General features: G+C 40.1%; 1 protein-coding gene and 1 long non-coding RNA gene across 2 annotated transcripts in view; one reads left to right on the top strand and one right to left on the bottom strand.

Annotated features, from left to right (window-relative positions):
- Positions 1–7,659, top strand: part of LOC308625776 (alpha-2-macroglobulin-like) — a 40,929-nt gene extending 33,270 nt beyond the window's left edge. Inside the window, exons 29-36 of the mRNA XM_081250261.1 lie at positions 1,226–1,449; positions 3,076–3,294; positions 3,454–3,581; positions 4,468–4,558; positions 5,662–5,730; positions 6,600–6,702; positions 7,142–7,183; positions 7,524–7,659. Coding sequence (XP_081106387.1) covers positions 1,226–1,449; positions 3,076–3,294; positions 3,454–3,581; positions 4,468–4,558; positions 5,662–5,730; positions 6,600–6,702; positions 7,142–7,183; positions 7,524–7,540 — 893 coding nt within the window. The 3' untranslated portion in view covers positions 7,541–7,659. The remainder of the gene's footprint in view (positions 1–1,225; positions 1,450–3,075; positions 3,295–3,453; positions 3,582–4,467; positions 4,559–5,661; positions 5,731–6,599; positions 6,703–7,141; positions 7,184–7,523) is intronic.
- Positions 7,660–10,701: 3,042 nt separating this feature from the next.
- Positions 10,702–20,833, bottom strand: part of LOC308624947 — a 49,185-nt gene continuing 39,053 nt past the window's right edge. Inside the window, exon 3 of the long non-coding RNA XR_014017026.1 lies at positions 10,702–10,765. This is a non-coding gene — a long non-coding RNA (uncharacterized lncRNA). The remainder of the gene's footprint in view (positions 10,766–20,833) is intronic.

Here is a 20,833-nt window from a genome sequence, read left to right as displayed (position 1 = left end):
ATCAAGGATTCCATATCAAAAATACCCCCATGACTACCTCTCAGGACCCCTTTCCCCTCTCTTCTTTTGTCTATGTCATTATGGACTCAAGGATTTCTTACTCAAGTCACACATCCAAAGATAAGAGGCAATGTGCTGTATATATACAAAAAAGGCATAAAGAATAATAAGCAAACACCTTTAATACTTCCCTTCCAGCTTAAGAAACAAAATATTACCAATGCTGGAAAAATCCCTTGTGTACCATTCCTACCTGCAAAAGTAATCGTTATCCTGAATTTGTCATTACAAACTCCATGGATTTATCTTTTTACTGCATATGTATCCCTAAATAATATTCAGAATGTTTACATTTTTCATCTTTAGATAAGAAGTATCATCCTTCTGAGTATTTCTGCTTGATCCTTGTCTGTCTGTCTGCCTTTTGTTTTTTAAGTTCAACATTAGGCAGGCTGATAGGAGTCTCCTGTATGGGTATGTTAATTTTCACTGCTGCATGATACATTCCAATATATTAAAAAGGCCATAATTTACTTAGAGAGTCTCTCCTCGTGGATCTTTTCTTGTTTCTTATTTACTTCTATTGCAAACCATGCTGCAATGAATACTCATACACCCATCTCCTTGAGGGGGTGTGTGAGTTTCTCTAACTTGTACTTAGAAAGCGTAACTGCTGATTAGCGGGCTAAACACATCTTCCCCTTTGCTGGATATCATCAGATTACTCTCCAAAGAGCTGTTTTCTTCCCACAGCAGTGTAAATCCATTCCCGCTATTTCACACCCTGTCAGCCTTTGCTATTTTGAGGATTACTCTATTTTTTTTTAATCTAATGAGTGTAAACCCCATTATCTCATGTGATCTATGATCCTCATAAGAAACCTCGGAGGACAGGCTTTACAGAAGGTTGAACAAGCCCTAGATAGGGTCTGGATAACATCAGATGTCGGAAATTACCACAACCAGTCAGAGAACTTGCTCTGCCATTTCTCTCTTCCACCAACGCAAACACCGCAACCATTTGAAAAACTAGATGGCACAGCTTCTGACTCCTTAGCCCAGATGAAACAAGCCTCGTTCAGCTGTCTGTAGGCGAGAAGCCGCCAGATAAGATTTAAGAGATTATCACTGGAAGGCAAACTGCACTTCAGCACTGGCCCTTGTCCTTTTACCTGAAGTTAAATATGAACATGTGGTCACTTGCAAATTTTTTTCTCACCTCCAGATAATTCTGTCCACTGGACACGACCTCAGAAACCCAAGGCACGAGTGGAGCGTTTGTACCAACCCCGGGCTCCCTCTGCTGAAGTGGAGATGACAGCCTATGTGCTCCTCGCTTACCTCACTGCCCAGCCTCCCCTGCCCTCGGAGGACCTAAACCCTGCCACGCGCATCGTGAAGTGGATCTCAAGGCAGCAGAACTCCCAGGGGGGCTTCTCCTCCACCCAGGTCTGTGGTTAGCGAGAGCCTTTTACTTTACCTTCAGGTAGAAAAATGTTTGAACAAGATGCAAACACATACAAGAAGAAAAGAAATGAAGATAAGAATAACTTGAAATGAGAAGAATGTTATTAGTATTCAAGGATGGTGAGAAATAAGAAAAAATGAGAGTCAAAGAGGGCTGAAAAGAAAATGCCAATTCTGCCTCACCCCCATCCCATATTTTTATCACAGGCTCCTATTTCCAGTAACAACTCTACATCCCTAAAGCAATAGTGGGGCACCATGACCCTACACACAATGGCCACAGCAGAACGAATTTAAAAATCCACCATTCTTCTGGAAGTTCTAAGAGTCCTTTCAAGTTGTTCCCAGAAACACTATTCAGAAACCAATCACCTCTCCTTGCAAAGCTCTCCATTTCTAGGTCCACTTTGACTGGCTTCTTTTTTTTTTTTTTTTTGTGGTGTGCGGGCCTCTCACTGTTGTGGCCTCTCCTGTTGCAGAGCACAGGCTCTGGACGCGCAGCCTCAGCGGCCATGGCTCACGGGCCTAGCCACTCCGCGGCATGTGGGATCTTCCCGGACCGGGCCACGAACCCGTGTCCCCTGCATCGACAGGCAGACTCTCAACCACTGCGCCACCAGGGAAGCCCTGACTGGCTTCTTTTAAGGCTGACACATTTCACGCTTCCTCTATCCACCTCTTAATACACAAACATTTGTTCATTGGGAGCATAAAGAACTATCTTTATTCATCCAACCTCCTGAGCCTAACTATATAATCTTATATCTAAAAAAATTCATCAATATAGACAGAGCAGGGAGTTTCATCTCCAGAGAATTCAGAGGTTAGCGTATGCACCCTAAAAGAGAAGCAGAATGTGACAGAAAGACATTCCATCTTTTTTCCACTGTATTTAATCTCTTATTTTTCCATATAAATGGAGAAAATAATTTTGTTAAAAGTTATCATTCGTTTCTTAGAAAATTATTATTTGAAGGATGCCAGGTTCAATGTGGATGAGAATTGAGAATATGACCTGCCCGGTGGAGGGGGATCCAAACTTCTGATGAAAAAGAGAGGACCAAATAAAAATGTCAACAAATCCAGAATATAATTATAATTATTCATTTTTTATTTCCTCTGGAGAAACTGAAGCATGACCCTGATCATGGCTGCAAAGGACCCTGGGTTTTCTCAGGGCACTGACCTCAGCAGCAGAGCAGAGTGTAGCTTGGGCTGAGAGCCAAACTAAACTTTGGTTGGGTGGTGACAGATATGACCACAGTTATCAAGAAAGACATCTTAGGCAAATAGCTAATTCTAATAAATTATTCCCATTCATATATATTCTCCACATTGCATACCTCACATATATTTATAGAGAGAAAAGAATGGATTTTCTGAGAAATAAATTTCTAAAGCATATAGTACAAGGCAGATATGTCAAGGTTATGGTTCTGTCATCTATCTAAGGATGACAATCAATCTTGAAATGAGAACCTCAATATTTAAGCAGTGAGGGAAACAGGAAATAGGAAATCAAAGCCCCTTTTGTGGCAGCTAACATGGGCCTTTGGGTCTTCGAAGGGTTATCATGCCTAAGTGGGTTCCCTCACCTGTCTCTTCCAGGACACTGTGGTGGCTCTCCATGCTTTGTCCAAATATGGAGCAGCCACTTTCACCAGGACTGGGAAGGCTGCACAGGTGACCATCCAATCTTCAGGGACATTTTCCACAAAATTCCGAGTGGACAACAGCAACCTCCTGTTACTACAGCAGGTTTCATTGCCAGAGGTGCCCGGAGAATACAGCATGACAACGACAGGAGAAGGATGTGTTTACCTCCAGGTGAGATTCCAGGGGCAGGTGGGGACAAAAGGTCCAGAGTAACATTGTCACTGAGAAGGCCTAACACAGCAAATGATGGGGCAAATCAAAGAAAGAGTTGAGGAAGTTGGGAGGAATCCTGGGCAAGGGAAAAATCACAGATTTTTGTCTGTTCCACAGACATCTTTGAAATACAATATTCTCCTGAAAAAGGAAGAGTTCCCATTTGCTTTGGAGGTGCAGACTCTGCCCCAAATTTGTGATGGACCCAAAGCTCACACCAGCTTCCAAATCTCACTGAGAGTCAGGTAAGATCTCTGACTGCATCATGCAGTTCTGGGTATAACAACCAATCTTCTTACTGGAACTCCGCATTAAGCAGAGCAGGGTGACAGTGAATGTTGTTCTACCTTTATTGAAAAAGCAACGTGTTCTTGTGTTGACACAATTTCTCAGTGATGGGGCTTACATTGTACATCCCACAACTCCAGGATCTATTAGTGTCTAGTCTCATTATTTACAGCTTATTAATTCCCCTCAATAATAAAGAACCTCTAACCTGAATTCCTGACTTTATTCTAACGTAATTATTCATCCTGATTTCATTCTATTGTAATGAAATCCTATATTATTCTTGCTTTATCTGGGACAGAGGTGGAGACTTCTTGAAAGCGTGAATAGAAGGAAGTAGTGACTCTCTAGTTAGAATTCCTACTGGTAATAATTAAATCTCAGATTATATACAAAATAATCAATTTGGGGGAAAATAACATACATAAGCAGCCATATTCAAATACCTACAGGGCTATCTGTATCTGTCCTCAAGAATATTATAACCTGGTTGGGGATACTATTCAGGAAAAAAGACAAAGTATATGTAACAAATAACTGGGATAGATTAGCAGTCTCATGCCCAGCTAAGCATCACTTACAGAGCTTTCTTAAAATGCAGATCCTCAGAGTTCACACCCATGAAATTCTGATTCATCAGGTCTAGAGTATAGGCCTGGTCTCTGTGGCTTTAACAGGCTCCCCTGAAGATTCTAATGCACAGCCAGTTTTTTAAGCTACTTGGTAGGAAATTTTGGAAGACTTCTGGTACTTTTCAGGGCTGTTGAGTGCTTACTGTGGACATAGAAAAAAAATATTTAATAACACAGAAAATCCTAATTCCTTTCTTCCCTGGATCTTTAGTTACACCGGAAGCCGTCCAGCCTCCAACATGGTGATTGCTGACGTGAAAATGGTATCTGGCTTCATTCCCTTGAAACCAACAGTGAAAATGGTAGGTTTACTATAAGCCCAGGAGACACTATTTTATTTAATATTTTATGTAGCTCTAGACTAAGACAACATTAATATAAAAATACTATTAAATTAACTTCTGTCAAAGACATTACTGTCTCCAAAGGCAGAAATATAATTTAGCACATTTATATGGGGGTTGGTTGGTTTGTTTGTTTTCTCATTTAACTTTGTTTAAATGGGTCTCAAAATTTTATGATGGATTTTTGGTCAAGTTTCCATTAAGGTACTAATAAAAATACTAATTTTAAAAACTAATAACTCAAAACTGCCGCCCACAGAAAACCAAATGATCCATAAAACATTCTCCTTTTCTTCTAGTTTTATGATACATTGTTATCATTAACCAGTCTTTCACTACTAAGTTCAATGGTCAACTCAGAGGGTTTTGAGACTGGGCTTCCACCACTGATCAAACTGGGGTGGCAGGTATTAGGGGTCATATTCATTTAGCCTTCTGAACTATCTGGGCAGACCTGGTGACCTTGCCAGCTCCAGCAGCCTTCCTGTCCACTGCTTTAGGGACACCCACAGCAACGGTCTATCTCTTGTCATGAACAGCACTTTGTTAGGAGCCACATCTACTGGGAAAAAATTGTCAGCAGGCTACTGCTTTAATGGAGCGTAGAACCTTCAGAAGATAAAGTATACGCACGTGAACTAGTGAAAAAAATGAGAAAGATTTATTGACATAAACTAGAACTATTACAGAAGTACAGAGGAAACTGAGATTGCTACAAGTTAGAATAAGCAAAAAAAGTAAAAAAACAAAAACCTCCTTCATGAAGGAATGGAATGTGAATTGAACCTTGAAATATGGGTAATTTCCAAGTTTAGGACATTTAGTTCCCTCTTCTTCAAATAAATCAATTTACACATAGGTCCTGAGTCGTATTAAAGTTAAACCCTGCATCCCAATTTTCTTTCATTTTTAATTCTGCCACATTATTGCCTTTGCTCACAAGAAGCATTTGAAGAAATTTTACCCTCAGGCTTAATTTGGTAATAAACATTCTTCTTTTCTCTGGTTCCCCAGGGTTTTCTTCTGTTTATTAACATTTGTGATGTCTTAATTTTCTTCAGCTTGAAACATCTGACCACGTGAGCCGAACAGAAGTCAGCAACAACCATGTTTTGATTTACCTGGATAAGGTGAGAGCCCTGCCATTCTATCCAAAAAAAATATGGATAATGAGCTACCTGGGAAGTGAATGAAGGCATTTTGGAGACATCACCTCCATGCTAAAAATTTGAGAGTTCTAACATTAGGTCCAGTGAATATTCTCCTCTCCTTCTCTATTTATATTTCATCTGGGACTATGGGAAGAAATGACTTGTTATAATATTGGGATATGAATATTTCTAGGACCCCATAAGCAAGAAATTCTCCACAAAAGGTGCTCATTAGGTGCACAAGTTATTTTGAAGATACATATAAGGAAGTAACCATTGGGATTAGTCAATTATTATATCAATAGCACATCAAAAAGACAAAAGGGGAATATGCTATCAATCTCAGCAAGGACTTAGACCATAAAACAATGAGACCAGTGCACCAATAAACCAATCTGATTTTATAGTTGTGTGTTGTTGCATAGTTTATTCATTCCTATATTGACGGATATTATAGTTTACAAATTTTATGAAACATAGGCTGCAGTGATCCACCTTTTATATTCCTTTTTGAGTCGACACAAGTATTTCTACAAGATAGAGTAGTGAAGCTGTACTGAATCTCTGATACTTAAAAATAAACACAGCTATTCAAACAATAAAAAGCCTGCATCATTCACCCCCTATGAACAGAGCTATGCACTCACATTGATGGGAGTATATGAATAGTTTTAGTTATTTAAGAAACAATTTGGGGAAGTTTTCACCTACTCTGAGAGCTTTTGGCCCAATTTAAGTACCCTGCTAGTTGACAAAAAGTTTTTCCCCAAAATAGATGAATACTTAAATTCACTCAAAGATAGAGGAAAGCTCCCTGGAGAGTCATTTAATTCCCTTTTGCTTTATAGGTGACAAATCAGACCCTGAGCTTGTCCTTCACGGTTATTCAAGACATCCCAGTAAGGGATCTGAAACCAGCCATAGTGAAAGTCTATGATTATTATGAGACAGGTGAGTGAAAGCAAAGTTCACACAGAAATTAAATACCTGATCACAGAAATTTAGATCTGAGGGATGTGTTGGGGCAATTCATTACACTAATCACTCTCATCACTTCATTTTGTCTCTATCAAGTCTGATATAAATATATTATTACTAATACAAAGCACCTGTAAGATATTTAGTTCCCTTTTCTTCAGATAAAATCAACTGTAGGACAATACAAAATTTAAATAAGTATAACATCTGTACTCTTACCCTTCAGGAGTTTAAGGTAAAGGAAAGCATAACATAAAGTATTTGAAAATATAAGACAGAAAGCAGCACATCAAATGAATGATGCTGAGGTTTCTGATGCAATTCTTCTCACAATAAAGATTCTTTCACTGACCTGTAACATAGATGTTCGCTTTCCCTCTCACTTCTCCTGACTACTTTTGTTTTTATTCAGATGAGTTTGCCGTTGCTGAGTACAGTGCTCCTTGCAGCAAAGGTAAGCAATTCATACTCCTTCCAGATGGAGTCAGAATCCCTTTGGCTTGTCCCTCAAATCTTCTGCATAAAATGCTAGCTAAATAGTTCTCACAGACATCATACTGTTCACAGTGCAACTTATTATAGAAAAATACATTTATTGGGAAAGGGTCCCTGATAGTCAGACCTCAGACAGTTCACAGAATTGCATATTAGATAATTTTAAGTAATGGATCTCATTTCCCACTATACTAATTGGATTTCCTCAGGAACCATGCTACCCAGATCTAAAGGAAGGAATATTCACTGTTCTGGAAACCCAAGTCCATCTTAATTTTCTATTCTTTCCACTATCACAGACACTGGAAATGCTTAAAGACCACATCAATGAAAACTGCTTTGCTGGAGTCCCTGTTCCACAGACTCAGGTCTCCATGGGAGAAAAGAGTTTTTATATCTCTGAAGGCTTGTTGAATAAACCTTTTTCTCTAGTCAGCCCATATCACTGTTTACTCATTTATTCAATAAACACTTATTACACTTCCATGTGATTCCCAATAGACTCCTGAGATAAAAATTCACAGCAATCAAGGGCTAAAGGATTTCAAAAAATGAAAAACATTACAGAGGTGGTGGTCACAGTAGGCTTCATTTAGAGGTTGCAGGGAAAAGAAGAAAGTGTTGGATTATGTAGTAGGAGCATGTAAAGTGAGTTTGGTTATAGGATTACCCTAAGAAAAAGCCAAAGAGTGGATTTATGAGAGAATAAAAGGCTGACTTGACAAGGAAAGACTTTCCACATTAAAGGGAAATATGAAATAGAAAGGTGGATATGTCCAACATTGAGAGGCAGCATAATTAATTGGGACTTGATTTGAATTGGAAGTTACGTGACCTCAGAACCAAATCTGCCATTGACCAATACAAGTGATCAGTCAGTTAACCTTGGGTTTCAGATTCAAGAAAGGATGACAGATTGAAAATGCTGAAGAGGTGATTCAAGTAGAAGTGAGTTTTCCTAGAAGAAAGAATATATAGGATTCAAAGCCCAAATAGGACTGTTACATCTTTTTTCTGCAACTTTGAGCCAGAACCAAAGGATGGATACAAACTCAAGGAGGTATTCAGAGGCATTAAGTATTAAAATCATCCATTATGTGGATGGAGGGGCAGAAGCTTCTGGAGTTTGAAGAGAAGGTCCCTGAAAAGTCCTAGAGTCCTAGTCTTCATCTGGTTGAGTCTGACAGAAGCCTGGATGCTATAAACTAAGAACTCTAAAGGACTTGAAGTTCAAGCACCCTTAGCTCTGTCTCCAGGCTAGGCAAAAGTGAAAGATAAATGTTATCACCTTTGTGCTAGATTCTACTCTAAGCACCTCATAGGTATTAATATATCAACTCTATGAAATAGGTATTCTTAAAACAAATGAGGAGAGTGAGGCACAGAGAGGTGTAACTTGCCCTAAGCTACTCAGCTAGTAAAAGGCTGAACCAGAATTCAATACCAAGAAGTCTGGTTTCCAAGTCCACACTCATAACCTCAAACCATGCTGTCTCTCCAGCCCACTTCAGACAAGAAAGTCAAGAAAAAAACATATTTCAGAGCTGAATAAATGTTATAATTAGTATCAATTAAGCATCCATCTGGGGCATGAAATATAAAAAAATTAGGGGTATGACAAAAGGAAATAACAGGATTAAAATAAATTCTATCAGTTCTAGTCCTTTTTTCTTTGTTCATTGCAAATCATGACTGCAAATGTACTTGAAGAGTGCACTTGTTGCAAATCAATCATTGTGTCTCCTTGGACCAAGAAGATTCATTCCAGAAACACTTACTGACTACTTCCTGTATGTCAGGCACTATATTCCATGCTATGATACAGAATTCAATAAAATGGGATTCCTTCCTTAAAGAAATTACACTGCAGAGTAAATGAAAAAGATACATATTTGGCTTATTATAATACTACATGATAAATACTGCAAACTATTTATTACCAAGACGGACTCCAGGCACAGTGACCTTCTCAAGTTTTGACGTACCACATCCAAGTTCTGATATTCTGGTAATTATCAAGCACTCTCTATGAATTCATTTATAATTTGCTTCATTTTTCTTTCATTTGTATTGTAAGATTTTGGACACTATTTTTGTGACCAGGAAGACCTGGACCCGTGCATCCTCTTGAGCCATGAATTTTCACATTGTGTTCTTTACCCTGGGGAAAGCTCTAATTATAATTGAAAATGGATTTGCCACCAGCCTACTGGTATGAGTAGAATTTTAAAGAGTGACATATCTTGACTACATCGAATTTTGTGAACTGAGATTTACTTTCTGTAAAAGGATATGGAGACATGACAGTAAGTGAGATAGAGATGTTCAGGGGTCAGTTTATATAGAGTTTTATATTTTATTTTTAAAAATAATAAGGTGCTATATGCTTGCTTTTTTTTTTTTTTTTTTTTTTTTTTTTTTGGTACGCGGGCCTCTCACTGTTGTGGCCTCTCCCGTTGCAGAGCACAGGCTCCAGACGCGCAGGCTCAGCGGCCATGGCTCATGGGCTCAGCCGCTCCGCGGCATGTGGGATCATCCCGGACCGGGGCATGAACCCGCGTCCCCTGCATTGGCAGGCGGACTCTCAACCACTGCGCCACCAGGGAAGCCCTATATGCTTGCATTTTCTCACATCTGCCTCATCACCAAACTCATCCTTCCCCACCTTGAGTGAGTTGGTCAGAGGCAACCCCGTGCCTCAGGGAAATTGGGTGGTTATGGCAGGAATTCAAAGTGAAAGAAATAGAATACTTGATTCACCTTGCAAGAATAAATGACTTTTATATTTATTTAAACCCCACTGATAAATCAAAAGTTAATCCTGGAAGATTAGAGTATGACAGTTTACTGTATGAAAGAGGTCACAAGAATTCAGAATATGTTAGGAAACATCTAAATGATGGCAAAATATGTGGCTGGAAACAGAATGAGGAAGCACTCTATGTATCATTAAAGAAATATCCCAGGATTATACTGTTAAGAGAAAACAGTAGAGCTAAGAACGGGATACATATTATGGACTCATATTATAAAAAAAGGGTGGGAGAGGAAATGACATGTCCTTTTTTTTTTGGAATTAAATAAACTAAGACAAGAATGATACCCACCAGAAAAAAAAAAAAAGCTACTAAAAAAGTATTTACCTTCCTACAGAAACAGTATAAAGTAAGTGGAAGTTTTCAAGGATGGGAAGGAGACCACTTAGAGAATACCATTTAAAATTATTTGACTATTGAACTGTTTGAACATATTTACTATTCTGAAAAGTAAACTAAAATCCAGTGAATAAGAAGCTTAAGTCTAAGAAGAAATATTGAATTCAGTACCTGCCAATCTATACAAGGAGAAAGAATACTTACTCTATAAAGTACAATTAAAGATATCTTACCTCATAATCTTCATTTGGTCTTAAATCCCAAATACTCTTCATATCTTGTTTTGTGAAAAGTATTTTCTTGCTCTTGCTTCACTTTTTCCTCCTTGTCTTTGATTTCTCCTCATCCTTTCCCCAAATGTTTATCCATTTCTCCTCAGCCTTTGTCTACTTAAGAAGACAAGAAACAAGTTCTTTAAAATTGAACAGCACAGGGCTTCCCTGGTGGCGCAGTGGTTGAGAGTCCGCCTGTCGATGCAGGGGACTCGGGTTCATGCCCCGGTCTGGGAAGATCCCACATGCCGCGGAGCGGCTGGGCCCGTGAGCCATGGCTGCTGAGCCTGCGCATCCGGAGACTGTGCTCCACAACGGGAGAGGCCACAACAGTGAGAGGCCCATGTAACACACACACAAAAAAAAATTGAACAGCACACGTTCACCCTGATCCATCAAATAGTCTTACAATAAAAACCTAACACCTTTACTCCAGTCAGTTCCAATTATGTTATTAGGTTATTTGTGGTTATTCGTTCATTAGTTTCTAGTCATTTGGTTTTCAAAGTTTAGTGTGCATCAGAGTTACCTAGAAGACTTGTTAAAACGTGTCAAAGCACTTGAATAGATATTTCTCCAAAGAAGTTATACAAATGGCATATAAGTACATGAAAGATGCTCAACACTATTAGTCATTAGGGAAACACAAATCAAAACCATAATGAGATACCACTTCATACCTAAAAAATGGCCATAATTGTTTTAAAAATTAACGAGTGTTGCCTAGGATGTAGAAAATTGTAACCCTTGTTCCCACAGCTGGTGGGAATGTAAAATGGTGCAGCCACTGTGAAAAAGTATGGTGGTACCTCAAAAAGTTAAACATAAAATTATCATACGATTCAACAATTCCGGTCCTAAGGACACACCTCCAAATAATTGGAAAAGGGAACTCAACCAGTTGCTGGTACACCATTGTTCATTGCAGCATTAGTCACAGTAAGGTGGTAATCAAATGTCCAACAACAGGTGAATGGATAAATAAAATGTGGTATATACCTACAGTGGAAAATTATTCGGCTATGAAAAAAGATAAAGTTCTGACATTTCTACAGCATGGATGAAATTTGAAAACATTATGCTAAGTGAAATAAGCCAGAAACAAAAGGACAAATATTGTATGATTCCACTTACGTGAAATAGCTAGAATACAAAAATTCATAGAAACAGAAAGTAGATTAGAGGAGACCAGAGACTGGGGGCAGGTGGAAGATTGGGGAGCTATTGCTTAGCAGGTACAAAGCTTCTCTTAAGAGTGACAGAAAAGTTTTGCAGATAAATAGTGGTGAGAGTGACAGAAAAGTTTTGCAGATAAATAGTGGTGATGGTTATACAACATTGCATATATGATTAAAGCCACTGAACTGTGCATTTAAATGATGGTTGAAATGGCAACTTTTATATTTTATATATTTCACCATAATAAAAACACAAAAATAAAAAAATCCAGTGCTAGGCATATCAGAGTGAAAATTTCGAAAACAAAGAGAACATACATTAGAATGAACAGACCACTCAAAAGCAATAATTGAAGCCAGAAGATAGTGAAATAATATACTCAAAATATTGAGAGAAAATAACTTCAAATCTAAAAATATATACCCAGATAAATCATCACTTACAAACAAGGGTCCAAAAAATTTTTTTTAGATGAACAAAAGGCAGACTGGGAGAAGATATTTTTAATTCAAATAAACAAAGTGTTAGTGTTTAAAAGAGAACAGACTTGTTTAGGGGGAGGGGGTCGGGGAAGGGATGGAGTGGGAGTTTGGGGTTAGCAGATGTAAGCTATTATATATAGAATGAATAACCAACAAGGTCCTACTGTATAGCACACGGAACTATATTCAATATCCTATGATAAACCATAATGGAAAAGAATACTAAAAAAGAATGTATATATATATAACTGAATCACTTTGCTTTTTACAACATTGTAAATCAACTATACCTCAACAAAAAAAGTATTAGTGTCTACACTATATCTTTTAAAGGCTATAAATCATCATGAATAAGACAAATCAATAGAAAAATGGACAAAGGACATGAAACAGCAGTTCACACCTAAAGGAAATATAAGTGGTTGGTAAACACAGGAGTTACCTGGCCTCATTAGTAATCAGAAACATGCAAATTAAAACATTATACACATCACATTAAGAAAAATTTTAAAGCTTGGTAATATTAAATTTGGCAAGGTTGGGACTTCCCTGGTGACCTGGTGGGTAAGACTCTGCGCTCCCAATGCAGGGGGCCCAGGTTCGATCCCTGGTTGGGGAAGTAGATCCCACATGCTGCAACTAAGAGTCTGCATGCCCCAACTAAGAAGTCCGAATACTGCAACTAAGAAGGCTGCATGCCACAACTAAGAGTTCATATGCCGCAACGAAGATCCCGTGTGTCACAAATAAGACCCAGCACAGCCAAAATAATAAATAAATAAATAAATAAATACTATATTTTTTTAATTTGGCAAGGTTGCAGAAAGGGATTATATACATCGAAGGGCAATTTGTTAGTATTCTAAAGTATACATACACTGGTAACAATTCCACTTCTGAGTATCTGCCATAAAGAAATATTCCACGTGTAAATAAGGAGACTACACAAGAATGTTCATTACAGTACTGTTACTAAGAAAAACTAGAAACCACAGTTTGAGTATTAGAATGGCTAAATAAAATGTAGTATTGTGCACTGTAATACTACAGAGCGGATACAATGAATTAACTGGCTCTGAATTAGAACATTCAGAAACTCTTCTTCCATTAGATAAAATTCTTAATCCTTTACACATAAATGGCAATTTTTACCCAGCTGGATCAAGGAAGGAGAGAATCACAGCAAAATCAATGGAAAGTTTATATAATCCCTTAGGCAAAAAAAAAAAAAAAAATTGCTTTTCACTTGAAATGTTCAATGAGCAAATTTGCTTAATTTGCCTTAAAACTCAGAAGAAACAGTTTAAAAAAATAGTAAAGCCTGGATCTGAATTCCAGTTTTTTGGGTTTTTTGTTTTCTTTAATCCCTCTACAATGACTCTATGCTTGTGGACTGTCTTAAAAGATGTCTTTCATGTATCCTTAAAAAAAATGCAGGGTGGCAGAGAAAGAACTTTAGCAGGGGAATAAATGAGCCATTATTTTCACTGGACAATGACCTTGAGTCCTTTTTGGTATAAGATTTTAATTTCCAGAAGTTGACACTCTTACCGATGTACTTTATTTTTCAGGTCATTTTTAGAAATGAATGAAATTACCTTAATTACCAAGTTCAGCTAAAAAAATTAATGAATTATAATTTTATGGATAACAATAGTTTAAAAAGTGTTTATTATGTTTTTCACTTTGTGTATTCTTATTAGTTTCTAATTTAAAACTAGTAAAGGCTTCCCTGGTGGCACAGTGGTTGAGAGTCCGCCTGCCAATGCAGGGGACACGGGTTCGTGCCCCGGTCCAGGAAGATCACGCATGCCGCAGAGCGGCTGGGCCCGTGAGCCATGGCCGCTGAGCCTGCGTGTCCGGAGCCTGTGCTCCGCAGCGGAGAGGCCACAACAGTGAGAGGCCCACGTACCGCAAAAAAAAAAAAAAAAAAAAAAAAAAAATCTACAAACAATAAACGCTGGAGAGGGTGTGGAGAAAAGGGAACCTCCTGCACTGTTGGTGGGAATATAAATTGATACCGCCACTATGGAGAACAGTATGGAGGTTCCTTAAAAAACTAAAAATAGAACTACCATACGACCCAGCAATCCCACTACTGGGCATATACCCTGAGAAAACCGTAATTCAAAAATAGTCATGTACCACATTGTTCATTGCAGCTCTATTTACAATAGCCAGGACATGGAAGCAACCTAAGTGTCCATCAACAGATGAATGCATAAAGATGTGGCACATATATACAATGGAATATCATTCAGCCATAAAGAGAAATGAAATTGAATTATTTATAGTGAGGTGGATGGACTTAGAGTCTGTCCTACAGAGTGAAGTAAGTCAGAAAGAAAAAAACAAATACTGTATGATAACACATGTATATGGAATCTAAAAAAAAAAAATGGTTCTGAGGAACCTAGGGGCGGGACAGGAATAAAGACGCAGACGTAGAGAATGGACTTGAGGACACAGGGAGGGGGAAGGGTAAGCTGGGACGAAGTGAGAGAGTGGCATGGACATATACACACTACCAAACGTAAAATAGATAGCTAGTGGGAAGCAGCCACATAGCACAGCAAGATCAGCTCGGTGCTTTGTTACCACCTAGAGGGGTGGGATAGGGAGGGTGGGAGGGAGGGAGATGCAAGAGGGAAGAGATATGGGAACATATGTATATGTATAACTGATTCACTTTGTTATAAAGCAGAAACTAACACACCATTGTAAAGCAGTTATACTCCAATAAAGATGTAAAGAAAAAAAAAAGCAAGATATGTTAACTAAGCAAAAATAAAAAATACACTCAAGAGCCTTGTCGGACGCAGGCAAAGATAAGAGAAAGAGTACAATACCAAAAGTACAATCAATAAAAAACAAATGGGGGGGCCCCGGAGGAAGATGGCGGAAGAGTAAGACGCGGAGATCACCTTCCTCCCCACAGATACATCAGAAATTCATCTACACGTGGAACAACTCCTACAGAACACCTACTGAACGCTGACAGAAGACCTCAGACCCCCCAAAAGGCAAGAAGCTCCCCACATACCTGGGTAGGGCAAAAGAAAAAAAGAATAAACAGAGACAATAGGATAGGGACGGGACCTGCACCAGTGGGAGGGAGCCGTGAAGGGGGGAAGGTTTCTACACACTACAAGCCCCTTCGCGGGCGGAGACTGCAGGTGGCGGAGGGGGAAAGCTTCGGAGTAGCGGAGGAGAGCACAGCAACAGGGGTGCGGAGGGCAAAGCGGAGAGATTCTGGCACAGAGGACCGGTGCCCTCAGGCACACACCAGCCCGAGAGGCTTGTCTGCTCGGCCGCCGTGGCGGGCGGGGCTGGGAGCTGAGGCTCGGGTATCGGCTTTCAGTCGGAGCGCAGGGAAGAGGACTGGGGCTGGCGGCAGGAAGAGAGCCTGAAGGGGTTAGTGCACCACGGCTAGCCCGGAGGGAGTCCGGGGAAAGGGTCTGGAGCTGCTGAAGAGGCAAGAGACTTTTTTCCCTTTTGTTTCCTGGTGCGCGAGGAGAGGGCATTAAGAGGGCTGCTTGGGGAAGCGCCGGAGACAGGCACGAGCCGCGGGTAAGGCACGGACCTCGGAGACGGGCGTGGGCCGCCGCCGCCGCCGCCGCCCGCCGCCGCCCGCCGCCGCGGCCCGCCGCCGCCGCCGCCGCCGCCGCCGCGGCCCGACACCGCCGCCGCCGCCGCCGCTGCCGCCGCCGCCGCCGCCGCGGGGCCTGTGTGCGAGTGCGGGTCACTGTCCGCCCCGCCTTCCGGGGGGCCTGTGCACCCCGCCACTGCCGGGGTCCCCGAGACCCGGGGACGGCTTTCCCGGGAAAGCGCACGGAGCGCCACGGGCTGCTGCAACATCACGCCGGCCTCTGCCGCCGCAGGCCCGCCCCACACTGCGCGCCCCTCCCTCCCCTCTGCCTGAGTGAGCCAGAGCCCCCGAATCAGCGGCTCCTTTAAACCCGTCCTGTCTGAGCGAAGAACGGACGCCCTCCGGCGACCTACGCGCAGAGGCGGGGCCAGGTCCAAGGCTGAGACCCGGGAGCTGTGAGAGCAGAGGCAGGGAAATCTCTCTGTGCAGCCTCGGAGGCAGCGGATTAAAGCTCCACGGTCCATTTGATGTGCCCTGCGTCTGTGGAGTGCATGAATGGACAGCGAATCATCCCAAATTGAGGAAGTGGACTTTGAGGACAAGATTTAAGACTTTCCCCCCTTTTCCTCTTTTTACAACGAATTATTCCAAATTAAGGAGGTGGACTTAGAGAGCAAGATTTCAGACTTCTCGCCCTTTTCCTCTTTTTACAACGAATTATCCCAAATTGAGGAGGTGGACTTGGAGAGCAAGATTTTTGATTTTTCCCCCTGCTCTCTTTTTGTGAATGTGTATGTGTAATCTTCTGTGTAAGATTCTCTCTGTATAACTTTGCTTCCACCATATGTCCCAGGGTTGTATCGGTCCGGTTTTTTTTTTTTTCAATAATTACTTTCTAATTTTAATAACGCTACTATATTTCATACTTTATTCTATTTTACTTTACCTGCTCTTTCTTTTTTTCCTACTCTCCCTTCCTCCCTCCCTCCCTCCGCTCCTCCCTTCCTTCTTTCTTTTTCTTTCCTCCCTCCCACCCTTCTTCTTTCCACTTTTTCTTTCCTTCCTCCCTCCCTCCTGTCTTTCTTCCTTTCCTTCCTCCCTCCCTCCCTCCTTTCTTTCCTTCTTTCTTTCCATCCTTCCTCCCTCCCTCCCTCCTTTCTTTCTTCCTTCCTTCCTTTCTTCCCTTCTTCCTTTCTTTCCCTCTCTCTTTCTTTCTTCTACTAATTCTTTCTTTCTACTTTTTCTCCCTGTTATTCTGAGCCGGGTAGATGAAAGGCTGTTGGTGCTGCAGCCAGGAGCCAGTGCTGTGCCTCTGAAGTGGGAGAGCCAACTTCAGGACACGGGTCCACAAGAGACCTCCCAGCTCCACATAATATCAAGCAGCGAAAATCTCCCAGAGATCTCCATCCCAACACCAGCACCCAGCTTCAGTCAACGACCAGCAAGCTACAGTGAGGGTCACCCTATGCCAAGCAACTAGCAAGGCAGGAACACAACCCCACCCATTAGCAGAGAGGCTACCTAAAAACATAATAAGGCCATAGGCACCCCAAAACACACCACCAGACGTGCACCTGTCCACCAGAAAGACAAGATCGAGCCTCAACCACCAGAGCACAGGAATTAGTCCCCCCCACCAGGAAGCCTACACAACCTACTGAAACAACCTTAGCCACTGGGGTCAGACACCAAAAACAACGGGAACTACGAATCTGCAGCCGGCAAAAAGGAGACCCCAAACACAGTAACATAAGCAAAATGAGAAGGCAGAAAAACACACAGCAGGTGAAGGAGCAAGATAAACACCTACCAGACCTAACAAATGAAGAGGTAATAGGCAGTCTACCTGAAAAAGAATTCAGAATAATGATAGTAAAGCTGATCCAAGATTCTATTTCCAAGATCCATAATCTTGGAAATAGAATAGACAACATGCAAGAAACAGTTAACAAGGACCTAGAAGAACTAAAGATGAATCAAGCATCGATTAAAAACACAATACATGAAATAAAAAATACTCTAGATGGGATCAATAGCAGAATAACTGAGGCAGAAGAACGGATAAGTGAGGTGGAAGATAAAATAGTGGAAATAACTGATGCAGAGCAAAATAAAGAAAAAAGAATGAAAAGAACAGAGGACAGTCTCAGAGACCTCTGGGACAACATTAAACGCACCAACATTCGAATTATAGGGGTTCCAGAAGAAGAAGAGAAAAAGAAAGGGACTGAGAAAATATTTGAAGAGATTATAGTTGAAAACTTCCCCAATATGGGAAAGGAAATAGTTAATCAAGTCCAGGAGGCACAGAGAGTCCCATACAGAATAAATCCAAGGAGAAATACACCAAGACACATATTAATCAAACTGTCAAAAATTAAACACAAAGAAATCATATTAAAAGCAGCAAGGCAAAAACAACAAATAACACACAAGGGAATCCCCATCAGGTTAACAGCTGATCTCTCAGCAGAAACCCTACAAGCCAGAAGGGAGTGGCAGGACATAATTAAAGTGATGAAGGAGAGAAACCTGCAACCAAGATTACTCTACCCAGCAAGGATCTCATTCAGATTTGATGGAGAAATTAAAACCTTTACAGACAAGCAAAAGCTGAGAGAGTTCAGCACCACCAAACCAGCTTTACAACAAATGCTAAAGGAACTTCTCTAGGCAAGAAACACAACAGAAGGAATATACCTACAATAACGAACCCAAAGCAATTAAGGAAATGGGAATAGGAACATACATATCAATAATTACCTTAAATGTAAATGGACTAAATGCTCCCACCAAAAGACACAGAGTGGCTGAATGGATACAAAAACAAGACCCATATATATGCTGTCTACAAGAGACACACTTCAGACCTAGAGACACATACAGATTGAAAGTAAAGGGATGGAAAAAGATATTCCATGCAAATGGAAATCAAAAGAAAGCTGGAGTAGCAATTCTTATATCAGACAAAATAGACTTTAAAATAAAGACTATTAGAAGAGACAAGGAAGGACACTACATAACAATAAAGGGATCGATCCAAGAAGAAGATATAACAATTGTAAATATTTATGCACCCAACATAGGAGCACCTCAATACATAAGGCAAATACTAACAGCCATAAAAGGGGAAATCGACAGTAACACAATCATAGTAGGGGACTTTAACACCCCACTTTCACCAATGGACAGATCATCCAAAATGAAAATAAATAAGGAAACACAAGCTTTAAATGATACATTAAACGAGATGGACTTAGTTGATATTTATAGGACATTCCATCCAAAAACAACAGAATACACATTTTTCTCAAGTGCTCATGGAACATTCTCCAGGATAGATCATATCTTGGGTCACAAATCAAGCCTCGGTAATTTTAAGAAAATTGAAATTGTATCAAGTATCTTCTCCGACCACAATGCTATGAGACTAGACATCAATTACAGGAAAAGATGTGTAAAAAATACAAACACATGGAGGCTAAACAATACACTACTCAATAACGAAGTGATCACTGAAGAAATCAAAGAGGAAATTAAAAAATACCTAGAAACAAATGACAATGGAGACACGACGACCCAAAACCTATGGGACGCAGCAAAAGCAGTTCTAAGGGGGAAGTTTATAGCAATACAATCCCACCTTAAGAAACAGGAAGCATTTCGAGTAAACAACCTGACCCTGCACCTAAAGCAATTAGAGAAAGAAGAACAAAAATACCCCAAAGCTAGCAGAAGGAAAGAAATCATAAAGATCAGATCAGAAATAAATGAAAAAGAAATGAAGGAAACGATAGCAAAGATCAACCAAACTAAAAGCTGGTTCTTTGAGAAGATAAACAAAATTGACAAACCATTAGCCAGACTCATCAAGAAAAAAAGGGAGAAGACTCAAATCAATAGAATTAGAAATGAAAAAGGAGAAGTAACAACTGACACTGCAGAAATACAAAAGATTATGAGAGATTACTATAAGCAACTCTATTCCAATAAAATGGACAACCTGGAAGAAATGGACACATTCTTAGAAATGCACAACCTGCCAAGACTGACTCAGGAAGAAATAGAAAATATGAATAGACCAATCACAAGCACTGAAATTGAAACTGTGATTAAAAATCTTCCATCAAACAAAAGCCCAGGACCAGATGGCTACACAGGTGAATTCTATCAAACATTTAGAGAAGAGCTAACACCTATCCTTCTCAAACTCTTCCAAAATATAGCAGAGGGAGGAACACTCCCAAACTCATTCTACGAGGCCGACATCACCTTGATACCAAAACCAGGCAAGGATGTCACAAAGAAAGAAAACTACAGGCCAATATCACTGATGAACATAGATGCAAAAATCCTCAACAAAATACTAGCAAACAGAATCCAAGAGCACATTAAAAGGATCATACACCATGATCAAGTGGGGTTTATCCCAGGAATGCAAGGATTCTTCAATATACGCAAATCAATCAATGTAATACACCATATTAACAAGTTGAAGGAGAAAAACCATATGATCATCTCAATAGATGCAGAGAAAGCTTTCGACAAAATTCAACACCCATTTATGATAAAAACCCTGCAGAAAGTAGGTATAGAGGGATCTTTCCTCAACATAATAAAGGCCATATATGACAAACCCACAGCCAACATTGTCCTCAATGGTGAAAAACTGAAACCATTTCCGCTAAGATCAGGAACAAGACAAGGCTGCCCACTCTCACCACTCTTATTCAACATAGTTTTGGAAGTTTTAGCTACAGCAATCAGAGAAGAAAAGGAAATAAAAGGAATCCAAATTGGAAAAGAAGAAGTAAAGCTATCACTGTTTGCAGATGACATGATACTATACATAGAGAATCCTAAAGATGCTACTGAAAAACTACTAGAGCTAATCAATGAATTTGGTAAAGTAGCAGGATATAAAATTAATGT

Source organism: Mesoplodon bidens (assembly GCF_964165515.1).
Source record: "Mesoplodon bidens genome assembly, chromosome: 11".
Taxonomy (NCBI): Eukaryota; Metazoa; Chordata; class Mammalia; order Artiodactyla; family Ziphiidae; genus Mesoplodon; species Mesoplodon bidens.
Note: the sequence above shows the minus strand (reverse complement) of the source record. Positions and strands in the feature narration are given on the sequence as shown.